Genomic DNA, 21,057 nt, shown 5'->3' on the forward strand with positions numbered 1-21,057 from the left:
GGATAGTGCTTCACCCGTTCCCTCTGAGCGTGTGTTCAGCAGACAGAGATCCTCTGTTTACGTCACCTGGCGGTGAGCCCGCAATAACACTCGGGGCTAGTTCACTCGTCTCCAGAGATTAGAGATGTATGTCTCTGTAGAGCACATAGATGGTCAGCGTGGATCAGTATTAGCCGGCACCTCTCAAAACGCGTTTCTCCGCCTCTAAATTCGGCGGCTTCCTCAGTCAGCAATGAGTGTTGGAAAAAATTAAATAAATTGTACTAAAATATTGCTGGCCGGCAATGCTATATGTGTATGTAATTATTTACTCTGGGGATTTTATATACTAATATCTGTTAATAAATACCATTGCTGATTTCAGGGAGGGCAACTTAGGTAAAATAGTGCCAGTTTGTATAGGGGCCTCCAAATTGCCTCCTTTTCCTGACAGTACAGGTACAGTCCGTACCTGTACATCGGTGACATGCCTACTTGGATGCTGTCACTGATGTAATCCTCCACCATTCTTTCAATGGTGACAGCATCACATGCAGTGATAGTATACATGTCAGAAATTGTTGGCAGGTTCTTCAGTCCGGACCAGATGTCCAAACTTGGTCCTGCCTACCATGCATCACCGCCAGCGGGTTGGTTAGGATATCTAAGTTGTTTCCTGGCAGCCCCAGTTGCAGGAGAAAATGAAGAAAGAGCTGTTGCCATGTCACGTTCCGCTTCAGCTGACAGTGTTTTCACCAGCAGGTCTTTGCACCTCTGCCGGCTTGTGTCCACCAGAAAGAGAGACACCACGTAGGCTTTAAACCTAGGATCGAGCACGGTGGCCAAAATGTAGTGGTCTGATTTCAACAGATTGACCACCCTCGAATCCTGGCAAAGCAAATGAAGGGCTTCATCCACAAGTTCCACATACCAAGCGGAATTGCTCCGTCTTAGCTCCTCCTTCACTTTCTCCAGCTGCTTCTGCAAAAGCCTGATGAGGGGAATGACCTGACTCAAGCTGGCAGTGTCTGAACTGACTTCACGTGTGGCAAGTTCGAAGGGCTGGAGAACCTTGCACAACATGGAAATTATTCTCCACTGCACTTGAGTCAGGTGCATACCCCCTCCTTTGCTTATGTCATAGGTGGATGTATAGGCTTAAATGGTATTTTGCTTCTCCTCCATCCTCTGAAGCATATAGAGGGTTGAATTCCACCATGTTACAACCTCTTGGTTCAGGTGATGGGAGGGCAGGTTCAAGCGTGTTTGCTGGCGCTCCAGTGTTCGGCACGCAGTCGCTGAATGGCGAAAGTGGCCTGAAATTTTTCGTGCCACCGAAAGCATCTCCTGCATGGCCCTGTCATTTTAAAAAAAATTCTGCACCACCAAATGTATTATTTGAGCAAAACATGGGACGTGCAGGAATTTACCCAGATGTAATGCCCGCACAATATTGGTGGCGTTGTCAGATATCATAAATCCCCAGGAGAGTCTAAGTGGGGTAAGCCATTGGGCGATGATTTCCCTCAGTTTCTCTAAGAGGTTGTTGGTGGTGTGCCTCTTACAAACCGGTGATACACAGCATAGCCTGCCTTGGAACGAGCTGGCGTTTCTGAGATGCTGCTACTGGTGATGCAGATGTTGTTGCTGCATAAGGTGATACAGCTACTCAGTGGGCTGACACAGTCATATAGTCCTTAGTCTGCCCTGTTCCACTTGTCCACATGTCCGTGGTTAAGTGGACATTGGGTACAACCGCATTTTTTAGCACACCGAGGACACTTTTTCTGACGTCTCTGTATCGCCTGCCTAGTGAAGTGGAATCTAGACGGGATTTGGTACCGGGGACACACTATCTTCATCAATTGTCTAAATCCCACTGCACTAATGGCGGATACCGGACGCACGTCTAACACCAACATAGCTGTCAATGCCTCAGGTATCTGCTTTGTAACAGGATGACTGCTGTCGTACTTCATCCTCCTTGCAAAAGACTGTTGGCTGGTCCATTGCCTAGTAAAAGAAGTAGTGGTATTCCAACTTCCTCTCTGGGATGATGAACGACTCCCAGCAGCAACAGCAGCAGCAGTAGGTGTAGCAGTGCAGGATCCTCCGGAGGCATCCCGGATAGGAGAGGAGTCAGTAATGCCAGTGACATGGCCTGCAGGACTACTTCCGACCCTGATTGAGGAGGAAATTGACGAGGAGGCAGTTGCTGGTGTGGTTTGCAAGCACTTGGATACAACAGGACAAAGGGAATTAGGTGTCCCTGGACTGCTTACGGTCTTAGCCACAGTTTCTGAACTTGAAAGTAAAATTTTATGAACGCGCTGCAGGTGACATATAAGGGAAGATGTTCCTAGGTGGTAAACGTCCTTAACCCCACTTATTACACCTTTACATAAGCTACATATGGCAAGACAGTGCTTTTCCGGTTTTGGACAGAAATATTTCCAGACCAAAAAGGTGGATTTTTTGGTCTTCTGCCCCGGGCATGACGATGGGCTTTTGCATCCCACGGACAACAGCTGTCTCCCCCGATGCCTAATTTAAACAAACCACTTCACCATGAGAATCCTCCTCGTCAACTTCCTCCTCAGCACCAGCTACACCAATATCCTCATCCGGTTGTACTTCAACAGTGATATTTTCAATTTGAATATCAGCAACTGGACTGTGGGTGCTCCTTCCAGCAATTGCAGAGGGTGTGCAAATGGTGGAAGGAGCCACCTCTTCCCGTCCAGTGTTGGGAAGGTCAGGCATCGCAACTGCCGACACACTTGGACTCTCCTTGAGGATTTGTGATATCTTCTTAGAACGCACAGTTCTTTGCTGTGCAATTTGCCAGCTTAACTCTTTTCATTTTTCTAGCGGGAGGAGGAGGGCTTCCATTATCATGTGAAGCTGTACCACTAGTCATGAACATAGGCCAGGGCTTTAGCTGTTCCTTGCCACTCCGTGTCGTAAATGGCATATTGGCAATTTACGTTTCTCCTCAGACGATTTAAAAAAAAAAATCTGGGTCATTTTACTGAACTTTGGCTTTTTGGAATTTACAGGCCCTCTACTATGACATTGGGCATCGGCCTTGGCAGACGACGTTGATGGCATGTCATCGTCTATGTCATGACTAGTGGCAGCAGCTTCAGCACTAGGAGGAAGTGATCTTTCCCTATTTTATCCTCCAAATTTTTGTCCTCCATTATTTTTATGGAGTGAATAACCCCTGTAAAAATTATTTGGATTAATTAAATAGAGTTGACTGGAGTGAATACACAGCACAGGGCAGCGTACCCCTACACCACACAGGGCAGTCCCTGTAAATATTATTTGGATTAATTAAATAGACTGGAGTGAATACACAGCACCGGGCAGCGTACCCCTACACCACACAGGGCTGTCCCTGTAAATATTATTTGGATTAATTAAATAGACTGGAGTGAATACACAGCACAGGGCAGCGTACACCTACACCTCAAAGGGCAGCCCCTGTAAATATTATTTGGATTGAATATATAGCACAGCACTGCACAGCACCACTCTACTGGACCGATACAGGAGAGCAGGTCACCCCCAGACTGATACACAGCACCACTGGACTGGACTGATACAGCAGAGCAGCTACGCCACTTTCCCACAGACACTACACTAGAGACTGAGACACGTTCTCTCACTACCCTCTCCAGGACTGGAGTGAAGATGGCGGAGCGGGAGGCGCGAAATGTGCAAAGTATGGGTCTCGCGAGAATCTGACACCAGGATAATGACATTTTGCCTCGTTCCCGGGAACAGAGTCTGACGGGAAAACCCGAGCCGGACTCTGTTCCCGGCTCTGGTCGGGGGGACTCGGGGGTGTTCGGATTTCGAAAATCTGAACCCACTTATTCCCAATATTTATATACATACACTGCATTCCAAACTGTACTTCATTTAATTCCAGGGAATGTTAGTTCCAAAGTATTGCAATAATGGTCTTCCCATTCTGGCCAGTCCCTAGACTGACTCTCAAAAATATGAGCATTGCTCTGCATCATTCGGCTCCAGGTATCACACAGATTTTAAATACACATTATACTTCTTCTATGAGTTTAGGTACTGGCTCACTGGTTTAAATAGACAGAACCACACCCAAGCAGATTGATTAATGGGCACCTGGGGGATAAACTGACAAAATTCGATTTACATCTTACATATGGGAAATTGGGGTGCAAGAGAGAGTGTGACAACAAAAAATGTATATATATATATATATATATATATATATATATATATATATATATATATATATATATATATATATATATATATATATATGTGATGTGATTATTTGATTATTTGGGGTGTATGATGTTCTGTACCTACAGGCGTGGAAATCTGTCCCAGCAAACAACTACAGTATTATATAATAACAGATCTTATTACATAAGCAAAAATATAAGTGTATTTAATCTTATTTATTACCACTGTCATATGTGAAATGAACATGTTAAATTCCAGTGGGTCATCTTACACATCTACAATAGCAAATTAAATAGGCATAACTTGTGCTCTAAACTGATCTCTGGGAGACGCAGCTAAACCACAGTAGTGCACCACGAATACAGTATTGCATTTAGAAGTGATCAGCTTGAATAAGTGAATTGTAAGGATATGTAGCATGAAGACAAAAGACAATGAGTAATATAATTACTAGCAATTAGATAATAAGGTGCTCCAGACTAAAGATGACAGATCTCCGGATAAGGAACACTTAGGAAATGGTGTACAATAAAAACAAATAAATAGAACCAGAGTGTCTTGGATGACTCTTAAAATTGCATCAGATAAAACCATAGTCTGTGTTACAGCCTTGAATCATCAATAAATACTAATAAAAAAAGGGTTAAATATCTCTCCTCTGCTGTCCCTAATCTCATCATTTTGTTTCTAACATAGACTTGTACAAATCTTTTCTACACAACATTCTTTAAAACTACAACTGCTTGTAGCTAAAAGTGGTATAGTTGTGCCAAAACTATACTTGCACTCCCAAGGTGCATGGTAGTGCCTTACCTTTTCTTGACCTTGTGAAGAATTTGATGCCACCAGGTGAGGTAGATGGGTTCGAGTTCGAGGATGTAGAGTCTTTGGAAGAAGATCTGAAGATGCCACTAAAGCTCATACGCCGAGGTGAGCGAGGAGGGGACTCCAGGTATGGGAAAGGGAACACAGTTTTCGGGGATCCAGGGCTGTATTTTGCTTTCACAGGGGCGGACATTGGACTAGATGGTCGGTTTTGTAGACCTTTTGGGAAAAAACTTTTTGATGGGCTCCCAGTGCAGCTAAATTCTTCTGTCTGTAGGGAAAGAAAGATAAAATTAGGTTGAGCAGATGAAATGTACTCTCTCACTTAGGGGTCTGTGTACTAATAAACGCAGAACTGCCTCAATTATTATCTATCCGTATCACAGGGGATATTTACATTTTTAATGTAAGATATCCCCGCTATGCACAAAGGGAAGCTCGCAGGGGCAGCGGATATGGTAACCGCTGCCCCTGCAAGTTACAGAAGTTTTTCACAAGTGAAAGACTTCTCTGGGGGACAATGACACTGCGCATGCACACAGCATCAGCTTCTGGAGCTGGCGGTCGGCTGCAAGAGAGAGATGGAAAGATCTCTCTCCTTCTTCTGGAGCCTCTGCAGGCTTAAAGCAGTTTACACCATCTGAAGATAGTGTAAACTACCGGGGCCAAACTCCAAAAAGCTTTGCTTTTTGGATTTTGGTGCATACTGTAGAGGTCAGATCGTAGTCCCCATTGCAGAGGCGTCTTAAGAAAGAAGGGGGCCCGTGTGCGCTCCTTGTGCAGCCGACTGACGTGACTAGTCAGCCACCGGAGTCTACTGCGCATGTGCAGAACGCCGGAGAATGGCCGTGGCGGCAATTTTTCCGGCGTTCTGTGTATGCGCAGTAGAGTCCGGGCACACTCTAGTGCCCGGAGTCTACTGCGCATGCGCAGAACACCGGAAAAATGGCCACAGCGGCCATTTTCCTGTGTTCTGAGCAGCGCAGACACCCGACGTGGGACCACGGACAGGCAAGTCTAAAATAATATGGGTACAGTGTGTGCGGTGCGGGACCCCCCTGGACCCGGGGGGCCCGTGTGCCCGCACACACTGCACCCATTATAGATACGCCACTGCCCCATTGATAATAATGGGGACAGCAATCTGAAGTGCTAAGGAGATTTCTGTGAAATCTCCTGCATTGTGCTTTTAGTACATACTGTATGAATAATACATACAATTATACAGGAATGTCAGTTTCTGCATAATTTTATGTAAAAAAAAACCAGCTTCATACATAGGCATACTTGACATTTATGAATAGGCGTTGATGTGTTGTAACAATGTATTGAGCCTCTGACTTTCCTTCCTATCATCTTTCCTCATCACGTTTCCTACTTTTTTTTAAATATGAAGGCATTAAAATTATGGGCTATATAAGGATATAATTCAAACAATTAAAGACAAAATGTAATTATTTTGTTCTTTTCTGATACTTAGGGGTCAATCCACTTAGATGCGAATTGTGAGTAGCGAGTTTGTTTCTTGAAACTCGCGGACTTCGCATTGATACGCTCTCCCGAGAATTCTCCAATCCAATTAAAAATGCCTATTCGCACTACTCGCAGCCGAGGTATGCGTATTGACTGACAAATGAGATCGAGAGAAGTGCATGAAAAAGTGGGGAGACCATCCTGGACCCCCTAAAATGGATAATTCTGTTAGCAGGACCGCATAGAAGGCTGTTTGTGGGCATTAGGAAGGTACTGTAAGTTTTTAAATGGGATCAAATGGCTAATTTGTGCTATTTAAAAAAAAATGCAAGAAAATAATAAAAAAACAAACTTTATTCATTTAATCTCAAAATAATTAGATGAAAAATGCAAAAAAAAAAAAAGGTGTTTTTTGTTTGGGGGGGGTGTACTTTGAGGGCACCTTGAAAAAAATAAATAAAATAATAATAATAAAAAAATAATAATTAATAATATATTGCAATTAAATGTGCCTAAACTAACGAAAAAATAGATTTTGGGGTAATTCAAGGACAATTATTTTTTACTCCCAAAAAATGACAGGTAATTATTGGACTAATTAAGCTAATTGCAAACTTCCAATTGCTTAATTAGTCATTAGGGGGAGGGGTGCCCAAGGGGTTCAGCACAGTGTCCCAACATTTTCACCTTAAAAAAAGATTTTCCTTTCCATCTTTCTGCGAATGGAAAAAGGTGAATGCAGTCTGACTAATTCAGTGTGAGTTGCTAATTTGATTGCAAAATTAATTTGCTATGAGAATTTAAAGAGAAAATAGCAACTTGCACCTCACACTTCGCACCTAATTGGATTGACCCCTTAGTATCTGTACAGTATATGATAGGGAATAACCTAGATGGATGCTATAACGGTAGATATTTTTCTAAGAATTTTTGCAAGTCCGACAGCTAGGGAATCCAGCCCTGGTCCTAATGGGCTAAGGGCTGATAGAATGATGATATGGAGATCCTACACTGCGGCTGGGTCTCCTCTCTATGGTTCCCTCTAGCTTATCAAGCATAATGCTGGTTAGTGGAAAATTGGGGGAACCCGATGCTCTTTTTTCCCCCTCCTCACCTCCCTGATTTTTCTACTACCAACCTAATCTTGAAACTCAAATTTTCCACTGTTGAAGGAAAACAGGGACATCTATGAAGTCCAAAAAGATCATAGCTAATTATAAAAATCTGATGTGATTGTAATTAAATAATCAGAGTGGAAAATCCCATTCGTTGATGACCACATCGGCTTGTGCATTATGTCATTGGCTGACAGATATTATATATGTCCCCTCTAAAGCTATGCATTCAACCCACTAAATGAATAATTGGTTCTGCCCATTGTACAAATAATGTGTATGACCAGTTAAAGTAGTTACAAATCCTATCATCATGAACATGAATGTAGCAAACTTTCGACAGCTTTCATACAATTAAAAAGTCACAAAAAAATTGTTAAAAGTAGATTGTATATGAAAATGTCCAGGTACAGATGTGCCCTCATACATCTAGCCTCAATACGCCACGCAGTGCGACTTGCCTGACGTGAGTGAGCCGTCAGGTCCCGTGCTACTCTAATAGCATCAGGCATATTTTTCTGTTGAAAATGCGTCTACATAACAAATTAATCAGACTGACAATATAAATACAATCATAATGCGCTGTCCAGAATCTGCTGGTATGAGGGGTTGTCAGTCCCAATAAATCAAATGATAAAATAGTAGAAAAAAACAGCACTAAACATAAAAATGACAGATAGTGGACGGTTTAGAATCAATAAAAAGAATTGATTAAGTTTAAATAAACTGCATGCTCAAGCATATGAATATCTCATAAGGTGCTCATAAAAGTATATAACTACAACCAGAAACAATTAAAATCATTCAATAAAATCCTAAAATCAATTCAATAAAATCCCTTAATAATTTGTGTTGAAATTAGGACTCTCTCCTCTGTATCCCAGATAAAGAGTATTAGCAGCAAGAAAAATGTAATACCAATAGACGGCTCAGTCCATTCTTTAATACCAATAGACGGCTCAGTCCATTCTTTGGAAGTCCAGCACATTGCTTAGACGTGTTGAAGCACAATCCACAAGGTATCCAAAAGGCTGCAAAGTTTCCATGGGGAGATAAAGGAGTCCAATATAGGTACAACAAGTCCTAGGAGTCCAGATACAAAGCTCTGACCGCAACGCGTTTCGCTAAGCAATGACTGCTCAGCTTCTTCAGAAGTGTCTACTAATTAATCAGACTGTGCTGATTAATGTGACACTTGTATATCTGTGTGCACATGAATCTGTATATGAAGCACAACTGAACTGCGTCTGGTACATTGTAGCACTTCGTATAAAGATTCAAAGACTCAGTCGCACACAGGAATAAAAGTGTCACATGTCATATTAATCAGCACAGTTTGCTGCTGTTTCCTAGTCACATCTCATTGCAACTTAGATGCATTTTCTGTAAAAAAAGACACCTGGCGCTAGCACAGTCTCACGGGACCTGGTGCGCCGAGAGGGGCTTTTTGGCGTGACTGCAGCATAGATGTATAAGGACACATCTGAAAGCATTTAGTCAGCGAAACAATCTTGCAGGTGTGTGCTATGAGCTTACTCTCTTTAGCTGTAGTGTTCCTCAGCTTACTGTCAGTCTGCGTACTTATATTTATTTTCAACGTTTGCTGCTTGGAGACTGTTGGCAATGGCACTAACTCAGGAAATGCCTGGTCAAAGCAGATCTATTGTTTTATTCAGTGTTGTATATTATTATTATTATTATTAGCATTTATTTATATGGCGCCACAAGTGTTCCGCAGCGCCTTACAAAGTACAAAAACAAATTGTATACAAGTGACTTACAGAACAATACAATACAGGACATGGATAATATATATTGCTACATTAGTGACCATATCACCCAGATAAGCAACAGAGCATAAGTAACCAAGTGTTAGGTGCCCTAGTGGTGAGTAAGAAGTAAATGACACTATAGTAAGGAGAAGCACAAGAGGGTAGATGGCCCTGCTCGTGAGAGCTTACATTCAAGAAAAAGTACCTAGGCAGGTACGAAACGCATTGGGCCCCAGAGATAGCGTGGAGGAAGAACAGTGGAGCATTACTGGACTACAATTTGACGCTCTCCCTGACCCGCTGACGTCATCCTGTGCCGCTGCTCACAACCACCGCTACCCCTCTTACACTTCGTGCGGCTTCCTGTGCAGTGCAGGCAATACGACACGCTGCCAGCACTAGAAGCTACAGATAAAGGTAGGGACAGCTAGGTCGCACTGGATCTAACATACCACTGCACGCTTGCTTGGACCTGCCATTAATTTTTTCCTAAAAGAGCTTAAACATATGGTTTCAGTGTTTTATGTTTGTTCGTTTGTTTGTTTGTCTGATAACTTTTTAGTTTTCCCCAATTTAGTTTTAACAAGCGCTCGTCTTCCCTTTTCAATCATCCTTTACTAACACAGTGTCCATCTCTTCTTCACTATGGGTGCCTCCTCAAGGCAGATGCCCTGTATAAAAAAAAAAAGTCCCTATCATAGCCTTCTCTCTGAAGTCATGGAACCAGAAATCCCCAAATTTGCTTTGCTCTCAAGCCCCCCTCTCTCACATTCATCTGGGACAACCATGCATTCCCACCAATTTTTGTTCATGGTAAAATTTGAACTAACATTCAGGGTGCACATTAAAAATAACTCTACTAAGTTTTTTTTAGATGGTACTTAGGCACTTTGCATATTCATAAGGTTTTTTTAATTGCTATTTTTTAATTTAAAACATAAATGGAGTTACTAATCTTTATTAGGTTACCCTGGTAACCACCGGCAAGGGATACCTAGGTGCAGTGGTTCCCACGTGACGACAACACAGGCCTGCAGTTTGACCTATTCAGCTGTCACAACCACTTCTAATTTTGGGTGTATTTTCCCCGGTGGGGTTTCCTAAGGTTGGATAGCCCTTTAATAAAACAATAGGGCTTTGATTCATTTCAATTATCCCCAGTGACAATGCTATTATTTTGCCCGATGACTGAAGGATTACAATTGCATGTGGATGCCTGCAGTATTTGTACCTCTGCAATACCTGTTCTGTCATTACCATTATAACTATTGGTCCTGCTTGCCACCAGTGTCACTAGGGTTAATGGTATCCTAACCATGTCTACAGCTGTTTTGGGCTCACCTACATATTTTCTGTATTTATTCCAGTTCCCAATTGCCCCTGTAGTGAACATACCTTGCGCTGAGCATTTTTGTCTGCACTCTCCAGGTCTCCATCCAGAAAGGGCATAGCAAAGGAACTGAGATCCTGGAAAACAAACAAGAACACCTGTTACTGCCATCATTTACACTTATACACATGCAGCAAAGATGTTTGTTGCTATATGAAAATAAATACACAATTAGACGTGGTAATGATGGGATGTAGTTGGCATCCAAGCGGTCACAATACCAGTGCCAGAATCCCATCAGCAGTCAGAATCCCAACCGCCGGTATCCAGACAGAAAGTATTAGGGGGAGGGTTTTGGGTTAGGGTTAGGCACTAGAGGCACTTTAGAATGTAAGCTCTCACGAGCAGGGACCTCTTCCCTCATGTGCCTCTCTTTACACTTTCTTCTACTCTTTACTCCCCATAAGGGCACCTAACACGTGACTGCTAACTCCCGGCTGCTTATTGTGAGTTCTTTAATCGCTATTGCAGCAATGTATATAAATCGTGTCTTTGTCCTGCACTGTAATGTACTGTAAGTTACTTGTTTCTTGTTCACTTATTAGGTCTATGTACTATGTAAGGCGCTGCGGAATACTTGTGGCGCCATATAAATAAAGGATAATAATAATAATAATAATAATAATGGAGGGAGGGTTAAGGTTAGGCACTAGAGGGAGGGTTAGGGTTAGGCTGTGGGGGGGAGGGTTAGGCTGCAGAAAAGGTGAGTTAGGGTTAGGGGGAGGGTTAGTACACTTCCCTAATTGTATCGGGATTCTGACTGTCAGAATCCCATACCCAACCCGGTATTGATGCCCTTACTTATGGATATTGCCAGTCAGCACCCTATGCCGATAGTCACGCAAACGGACAATGTTTTTTCATCTGAGTGTGTGTCTCAATTTTATACCCACAGGCTCAAAGTCCAGATTTAGACACACAGTATCAGAAATGTAAGGGGTCTGCCTTTATGGTGACTGAGAGGTAGCAGGGGGGTGACTAAAAAGATGCACGGGAACGTTGTGCCTTATGGGACTTCTCAGTCGTGTCGCGGAAACCGGTTGCCTACATAGATGCTGAACCACTCACATGGCAGAACATTCAGAACAACAAGATGGGGACACGGCACCTGCCATAGGCCTGGTGCAAGTTTCAATTATACGATGAATGGTGAGTCTAAGTACTGTATTTCAGTGTCTGCGGTCCCTGACAGTGGGTGTCTCAGTCTTGCACACTCAGACACACGGCTGTACACCAGGGAAGGACTTTGTAGCAGCATTAGCATAAAGATGCAGATGTCACTGTGGCAAAAGCCGTGGCCTGGTGTGAGTCCAACTAGGAATCAGCCCTAAAGACTCATTATGACCAGAGCTTTTTCTTTTGTATCAGCAGAAGAACAATTCAGGTCACACTGTCCGTCAGATATACAGAAGAAAGTTAGGAGGTAAGAAGAGCAAATACCAAAGAACATACCAAAAGTAAACCAAAGTGAATGCGGTAAAAATATTCTCTGGTCATAACAAATTATGTCTGGTCATGCAACCATGTCGCCCATTGTGAATTAAAACATTTTCAGTGTGTAATTTTGCACCTCTAGCACATTTGCACTTGTGTAAACCATCCCTTTGATTTGGTATTAAATATGAATACAAGCTGGAAGTATGGGAGTCTCCACTTGCAAACAATATGCCACCCTATACTAAAGGAAGTGTTTGGAAATCATGAGATGGGAAGTTCTAATGCTGAGATCTCTCCCATCCTGGCATCAACAAACACAGGGATCTTCTCATTTGGGGACTGAAGTATCAGGATCCAATTTTTACCCTGATAAAAAAAATTTTATTACAGGATATCGCGGTAATAGGAAATTATTTATCAGGGGTATTTAAAACAAACATTTAAAAAGTGTAGCCTATATACTACAAGGGCTAATGCCATCTACCGATACTGTAGCTTTAGTTTTCAGGGGGCTAATCTTTGAAAAGCTTTGCGTTTCAGAGCTTTGAACATATCAGTGCAAAAGACACACAACTTAAATATCACAGGACATCACTGCGAGATATCCTGTGTTACATTCATAATACATTTCCCCAATACTTAAACTAAACAGAAAACATGCGGAAAGTGCCAACACTGTATGTTTTCCATTAAAAAAACTGAGATCCCTTTAAAGTGGTTTGTTGTCTATTCTTCAAAATGATATACCTTGTTGGGCTATTATATTATACCTACGCATTTCATTCAAACTGAGAAATGGTGCATTATCATTTTCAAGTGCAGATTTCATAATGAAAACCTATGTGTAGAGTCTGACCTTTTCTGTTTTGGAAAGGTGGATTAATGCTGAAGCAAGAACTGCAAGTATTTCAATTACAATAAAACAAAATGCAAACACAAAATGTTGTTTGCCATCTTGGCTATATTGGTTTTGCCCCATGGGGAGAATTAAGCAGATGTATGTTACTTATTATCAGAAAATTCTAATAAAAAAAAAACCCTAACTTCTGTGGGCACTGCATAAATAATTAATGATATTGATCTTGGAATCTGAGCAGCCCAAAAAGTGCCAAAATGGGACCAGAAGCACCCATTGGGAAAGCAGTGTTTCCCAACTCATGAAACACTTATAGTGCATGTTTACCAGGTCTCCTCACAGAATCTTTTAAAATGTGCCAATCAGTAATGAATACACCTGTGCTCCAGCACTGAGCATGGAAAACATGCATTGTTCGGGGTCCCTGACGATGAGCATTGAGAAACACTGGGTTGAAGTACAGTAATGTCAGTGCTACCTCGATGCAAACCTAGGTGATTGCCTAGGACACAGATGTTTATGGTCACCTAAAGCACAGAGATAATAATAATAAAAAAACATTATGTCACTCATGCAGAATATTTTATTTTCCCCACAACTCTCGTACACTGGGCCTGATTCAGACCCGTCGCTATGAGCGTACGCTTGCATGACGCGTACGCAAATATTTGAAAGTGACACAGCGGGGAGCGATCGCTCGCCAAGGCATAAGCATGCCCATCGTACCTGTACGAGTGTTCACTTTGTGTATGCAGACTCCCCTTAGCGTATTCAGAGACGCCCACTGCCCCACCTCATCTCCTGCAAGGTTGTGAAAACATTGGTACATCGACCACTATCGGATGTGAACAAATCTCCAGCCCCCCGTTTTTACTGGACTGCCCCTGTCACCACCCACAAACGGCCTCTCCTGTCACTCACTCTGCTGGGCTGGTTTTGCTAGGCGAGCGAGGGATCTGTGATCGCACTGTGTACTTCGCGCATGCGCACTGCGATGCATACGCATGCGCAGATTAGCAACCATCGGCAATTGCGAACGGACTGCAGATACCGTCCGGGTCTGAATCAGGCCCACTGTGCGCTGACCTGTGGCATGGAGGGGCAGCAGCTGGCAGATTCTTACTGTTGAAGCTCCCCCATGTGATATGCTGGGAGTACAGTAAGTAGCTGGGCTCTGATGTCACAGCCCAATACCACATCCCCAGAGAGTAGTACAAGATGCTGCCACCTTCATTCTCAGACATATTACATTCAATCCTTTACACATCACCCCTGTTAATTAAAATAACTGCTCCACACAACCTTCCGTCTCTTATTCTGTTCACCAGGTGGAGGTGCAGGGGGGACGTTGTGCTGGAAATTGTGATTTACTGTGAATCTCTGGAGCCTCCGGAGAGCTCAACAGGATTTGGGAATCTCCTGGACATTCCAAGAGAGTGGGCGAGTATGGTTAGTTTCATGGGCTTCTATTCCAAATTAAGGCCAGCAACCACCATTGTAGAAATGCTGGGAATGAGAAGAACAAACCATTGTATGAGAATAGGGAAGAGAAGGATATACCACTGTAGGAGAGAATAATGGCAGGTAAATTGCCAGTGTAGGAAAATGCATCAGGAGACTCTGGGTGACCTCTCTACATAAGTTCAACAACTTTCACTAATATGTTTGTTGATCGTCTACACTGTATTTTTCCTCTCCGTACAGACTGTGCTGTGGCTGGCACACATTTTAAAAACATACAACAGGAATTTTCAGATGAAACATGTTTGTTGTAAGAGGCCTTCAGCAAAATACCTTTTTAGCAAAAAGAAACATTAAACAAGGAGTACAAATGTGTATTAAAGCTTCTAAATGATTTAGTCTGTGCATGTTGTAGCTCTGCATTTTATCTGCTGCTATTCTCTACAGTACACTAACACCCCTTTCACACATAAGCCAAAAACACATGTTTTTGCACGTGAACGCACGTCAGCCTGGGTATCGCTTATGTGTGAAAGGTCCAACCCAGGTTCACATTCCAGGGTGTGCGACCTTGGACGCTATAAGGGATTTTCCTGGGACTTGAAACCTGGGTCGACAACCCGGCTCAAGTCTGTAAGGTACGACCCATGTCATGCTTAAAAGAAAGTTATTGGCCGGGAACAGTAGCGCTTGGAGATGACATCATCTTCAAGCGCACACTGGAAGCTGGAAGACCCAAGTCCAGTATGACTGGTGACAATCCGGGATTAACCCAGATCGTCACCCATGTGTGAAAGGGGTAAGTACAGAAAATCCCCGGCTGCAACCCGTGCTCAGTGTCCCAGGTTCAAGCCGGGTTAAAGTCGGGTTTCTATGTCTGAAAGGAGTATAACAGATACTTTGGAGAAACATGGAACTATCTTTGCATTTATAGGTCTTAGTAGCCTTTTTAACCTGCAATGTAGGACAACAGGGCCTGTCTGTCCTGAGGTAGAACATAATCATTCAAAACAAATAATCAATATATAAAACCCAATACATTACAGTGCTAAATGATACAGTAAAAGCAGGGGCGTATCTATAATGGGTGCAGGGGGGGCCAGCACCGCACACACTGCACCCATATTATCTAAAACTTACCTCTCCGAGGTCCCGCATCGGGGGTCTCAGCGCTGCTCAAAAATCCAAAACATGGGCGCCGCAGCCATTTTTCCGGCGTTTTGAGCATGTGCAGTGAGGAAAATGCTAGGAAAATGGCAGCTGTGCCATTTCCCCGGCGATCTGAGCATGCGCAGTAGACACTGGGCACGCTCTAGTGCCCAGAGTCTACTGATGCTGTGGTGGCCAGCCAGCCACGTCAGTCGACTACTGGCCGCCAGGAAGAGAGGAGGGGGCCCCGGATGGGGAAAGCACACGGGCCCCCTCCTCTCTTAAGATGCCCCTGAATAAAGGTAACAATGATTCTGAATGTAAACCTATTATAGTTTACCTCTTGCTCTTAATAAGGGGCTGATTCTGAATTGGAAGCAAAGCAACAAAAGCAAGTAACTGTGTATCTAAAACAAACCATGCAAAGGGTGCAATATACTTGTATAACACTAGTTTGCAGGAATATATGTCCTGCAAACTGGATTTGGTCTAGGGAACAGGATTGCCACCTAACAACAGCTCCCACCCTTTCTCCATTGGCTAGGACTGTAGTAAACTAGTGTTTTGTTCTTCAGGAGGCTTGACACCTAGCAACAGCAGGTGGGCAGACTACCACATACCTGGTGGTTGCTCTGAAAAACTCGATTTTTTGTAGATCGGTTGGTCTCTAATAGTACTAATAGGACCATCGCGCTACTAGCATTATTGACTGTAATGGGATGCCTTTAGCTGCCGCTTTTGTGGCTTCTGCTCCCCATAGGGAATGACTTTTGAATTGGTGTGCTAGCGGTTCTGAATCAGGCCCTTAGTTCAGCTCCTCTGGCTGCTATGGCTAGAGATAACAAAGATGCTAATTTACAAGATAAAATTAAAATGTTGGAGTCTGTTTCCTAGGACGCCAAGAAGGAGAGGAAAGGCTCGATGTCCCAAGTATGTGAATATTTTGGAACTATGGGCCTAGAGAGATATATGCCTCTTAATAAACATAGGTATAGCTTGTTGTTCGTTAAGTTTGGAATCATAATAGCTTAAGCGGAACCATATGATTTAATGGTAGCCGACGTGAAGACTGACTCGTACTTAGAGTCTAGGAAATTTAAAGTTAAATGGAGCAGTGAAGACTGGTGAAAGGGGTTTGTTTTGGATCTCCAAAAGGTTATGATTTTACAATATCTAGCCCTTGTCCAGGGCCTTAAGGAGGCATTGATTAGGGCTTTTGTGGGTGATGCTAGAGCTACATCTATTAACAGCCTAGTAATATCATTCACATACATTGGGGAGGTGTCTCTAACAGGTCTGGGGTCCCCTGAAAGCATTCCTGGGATAACCCTAGGGGAATTTTCTGACCTATTCGTAACTGCTTGATCAGAGGGAACAAGACTCTGGAAGGCCATACCGGGTATACTACTACAATTTGCGGCACTCTGTCCTCCCTGATTATTTGTAAGACTTTCAAGATTAGGGTGGGGGGAGGGAAAGCATACGTTAGATCCGTCCAAGGAAAGGACATGGCATCCATCTTCCACACCCCTTTTGTCCATATTCTGGAAACAAAACGCTGAATCTGAGCGTTTGTGCAAAAGCGAAGAGATATATCTGTAATTTCCCAAATGTGTGAACTACTTTCTGAAAGATTTGACTTTTCAGTGCTTCTGAATCTAGGAACATTATTTTTCGGGATAGGGAGTCTGCTATTTCGTTTAACTCCCCTGGGACATAATCTGCGACTAGAAGTACAGTATGTCTCTCTGGACTGCCCAATCCCACACTTCTAATGCCTCCTTGCATAGGGATGTTGATTTGGTGCCGCCCATCTTGTTTATATAGGACACTGCGGAGACATCGCTATCATTTTCCCAATGATTATTGGGTGTCTAAGTTGAACCCTATAAAGGTGATGGACTTGGTGGGAGTCAGTACTGGCTTTGGGATATTTAGCATGAAACCCAGGTTTGATAACAGAGAAAGCGTTAAATCCTTGTGCTTTAAAAGGGTAACGTGGTCTGCGTGTACCAAAAGTTTGTCGTCTAGGTATATAGGTATACACTACCGCTTTCAAAAGGCCAAAAACCATCACTGTCCACTTATACAGATTGTCTCGCCAATAGAACCTGAGAAGACGTCTGTGATTCGGGTGTATTGATATAGAGTGGAAAGCCTCTTTTAGGTCTATTTTTAGGCAGAAGCAGTACTTTGTGAGAAGGTAAGGTATGTCTGAAATGCCTTCCATGCGAAACCTCTTAGTTTTTAAATATTGATTCACAGTTTTGACATTCAGGAGTCAGGACTGGTCTTAAGGAACCATCCTGCTTTTTTATAGGAAACAAATGGCTGACCCAGCCCTTTACTGTTGGGTTTGCCAATTCTAACTTCCCTTGTTGTAGGGCCAGAGTCAGTACATCGGCCAACAGAGGACTGCAACTCCTTGAACAAGGAGTATGAAATGCCTGGTGAGGGAAGCGGATTAAATGGAGGTTTAATCCTGACTGGATTATTTTTACTAACCACTCGTCTGTGGTAATTTGTTGCCACTCCGCTTATGATTCTTTTAGGGTTTTGTGGTGAAGTGAGCGTGTGTGTGGACTTACCTCCTTTCTGGACTCTCCTTGTGCCTTGAAAGTCTTGGGTCGGACCTGTGGCTCTCGGAGTCCGACCCCTTTGAAGAAAGGGCCTCCTGGGAGGCTCATTTACTTTTTTAATGTCAGAAAAGGATTTCCTAGCTTTGTGGTGTGTTTTCACCTCCTCTATAAATTGCGGGCCAAATAGGTTGGCATCTGTAAGGTTAGGGAACTCCATGGATTTAGGAGCAAGGTTTGCCATACCTGCTCTAGTTAACCACCTAGATCTGCGGGTATTAGTGATGTGATTAAATGTTTGACCTATGATAAAGGCGGGTATCCACTACTAGATATACAAACGAGAGCATGATTACGACATTGCAATCGTGCTTTCGTTTGTATATCTAGTGATGTGCCTAGACTGAACGTTCACTCGTTCAGTCCAGGCACATCCATCATCCCCGCACAAGCTGAACCTGACGGGATTGTCAGGTTGACCAGCATGTATGGGCGATGATAGATGTCGGAAGCGACCAGCGTGCATGCGCATTGCTGGTTGCTTCCGACCAAAACATGCCCGATGCATGCACGATTTGCAAGCGATTGCACAATAACAACGTCGTTATCGTGCAATCGCTTGCAAAAATCGCTTAGTGGATATCCCCCTTAAGAGTTGCTCTGCTAATAGCCTTAAGAAGAGTGAGCTTAGATGCCACCAAAGAATCTAGGGTACCTCCGGACTCTCCCTTTCTCTCTGCTTTATCTAGTACGAAAAGAATAGGCCAGGCTGCATCTGCTATCTTGTATTGAGTCTTTCTTAACATACGATCCGTGGGGTCATTTTGTCTTTTCTCCCCCACTATAGAGGCCAAAGCCGGGTCAATGTTAGGGGTAAATAGAGCAGGTACATCTGGGAACCCCGTATAGGAGCACAGGACTAATTCATCTTCCTTAATAAGGGTTTCTCTAAAGGCGAGATAAGCAAATTTCTGTACCTCTGAATTGCTCTTTAGGGGCCAGTGTGTGGTATATAATTTGGAGTCTGAAGACATGCTGTAAGAATAGTGCTGATAACTCCTTGGCAGATGGTAATTTGACAAGAGGAATACAATGCACCATTTTAGAGAACTGGTCTACAATGGTTCAGATGACCGTTCAACGAGAAGACACAGGGAAATCTACGACAAAGTCCATCGCAATATGAGTCCATAGTTTAGTGGGCATCAGAAGAGGACACAGCAGACCTTGCAGGGTAGTCCTGAGGGTCTTGTTTCTAGAAAAGACATCACATGCCAAGACGAATTCACGAGTGTCTCGAGACATGGACTGCCACCAAACAGATCGAGACAAAAGTTCAAAAGTCCTAGAAATGCCAGGATAACCCCTGCCTTGGAGGAGTGAAAGTCCTTCAGAACAGCTTTACGAAGTCTCTCAGGGACAAAAAGCACACCTGGTGGTTTACCAAGAGGGGCTTCAATTTGACAAGCCCTGAGAGAATCTGCCAGGGTCCTGGTCACAGCACAATGGATCCTGGAAGCCGGAATGATGGTTTCTTCGGAGGCCCTTGGTGGGTGACTGACTGAGAAGCTTCGAGAAAGGGCATCCGCTTTAATATTCTTGAACCCAGGCCAGAACGAGATCACATAATTAAAGTGGGTGAAGAATAGGGTCCAGCGTGCTTGCCTCGCGTTCAACCTTTTCGCCGTTTCGATGTTTCAGATTCTTGTGATCAGTGAGAACAGTCACTACATGGTTAGCCCCCTCTATCCAATGCCTCCAGTCCTCAAAGGCCCACTTAATCACCAACAGCTCTCGGGTTGCCAACGTCATAGTTCTTCTCTGCCAAACCAAATTTCCTGGAAAAGAAAGCACACAGGTGCAACTTGCCATCTTTGATATCTTTATAAGAAAGGATAGCGCCCACTCCAATCTCAGACCTCGACGATGAACGGGAGCTCTGGATTCGGATGGCGGAGGATAGGAGCAGACACAAAAGCCGCCTTCAAAGTGTCAAAGGCTTGAATGGCCCCAGGTGACCAATTGGCGACCTCAGCTACTTTTTTGGTTAATTCCACAATGGGCAAGACTATAGAAAAAAAGGACTTTATGAACCTGCGATAATAATTAGCAAAACCCAGAAATCGCTGGATCAACGAATTGGGTTGATCCCAGTCCAAGATGGCCTTCACTTTGCCAGGATCCATGGAAAAACCTTGCGAAGAAATACTGTAGCCCAAGAATGACACCTCCTTAACATCAAACTCGCATTTCTCCAGTTTGGCATACAGGTTGTTAGCTAATAATCTTTGCAAGATCCGCCTGGAATGTGTCCGATGTTCCTCCACAGATTTAGAATAGATGAGGATGTCATATAAATAAACCACTGCAAAGACCCCCAAGAAATCCCTTAACACCACATTAATAAAATATTGAAAAACGGCTGGGGCGTTGGAGAGATCAAACGGCATAACCAGGTATTCAAAATGTCCCGAATGGGTGTTAAATGCCGTCTTCCACTGAAACCCTTCTCTTATGTGAATGAGGTTATATGCGCCTCTGAGATAAATTTTCGAGAAGATAGAAGCCTCACGCAGTTGTTTCAAAGAGAACGGAGATGAGCAGCAAGGTATACGCATTCTTGACTGTGATTTTATTCAGTCCCTGGAAGTCAATGCAGGGTCGGAGGGATCCATACTTCTTCTGGATAAAGAAAAAACCCGCTCCCACTGGGGATTTAGAAGGATGAATGAACCCCTTATCCAGAGCCTCTTGAATATAGTCCTGCATGGCTTTATCCTCAGGA

The 21,057-nt window shown here is 43.4% G+C and overlaps 1 protein-coding gene across 2 annotated transcripts in view; it reads right to left on the reverse strand.

Moving 5' to 3' along the window:
- The window catches only part of PRKAG2 (protein kinase AMP-activated non-catalytic subunit gamma 2), a 457,564-nt gene that overhangs the window by 253,075 nt on the left and 183,432 nt on the right, over positions 1 to 21,057 (reverse strand). For both annotated transcript variants that reach the window (XM_088446441.1, XM_088446442.1), the window contains exons 2-3: positions 10,799 to 10,870; positions 5,032 to 5,314 (exon numbers count right to left, since the gene is read on the reverse strand). In XM_088446441.1, the coding sequence (XP_088302567.1) occupies positions 5,032 to 5,314; positions 10,799 to 10,870 (355 nt within the window). The remainder of the gene's footprint in view (positions 1 to 5,031; positions 5,315 to 10,798; positions 10,871 to 21,057) is intronic.

Source organism: Taudactylus pleione, unplaced genomic scaffold (genome assembly GCF_031769625.1).
Source record: "Taudactylus pleione unplaced genomic scaffold, aTauple2 ptg000398l, whole genome shotgun sequence".
NCBI classification, from domain to species: domain Eukaryota; kingdom Metazoa; phylum Chordata; class Amphibia; order Anura; family Myobatrachidae; genus Taudactylus; species Taudactylus pleione.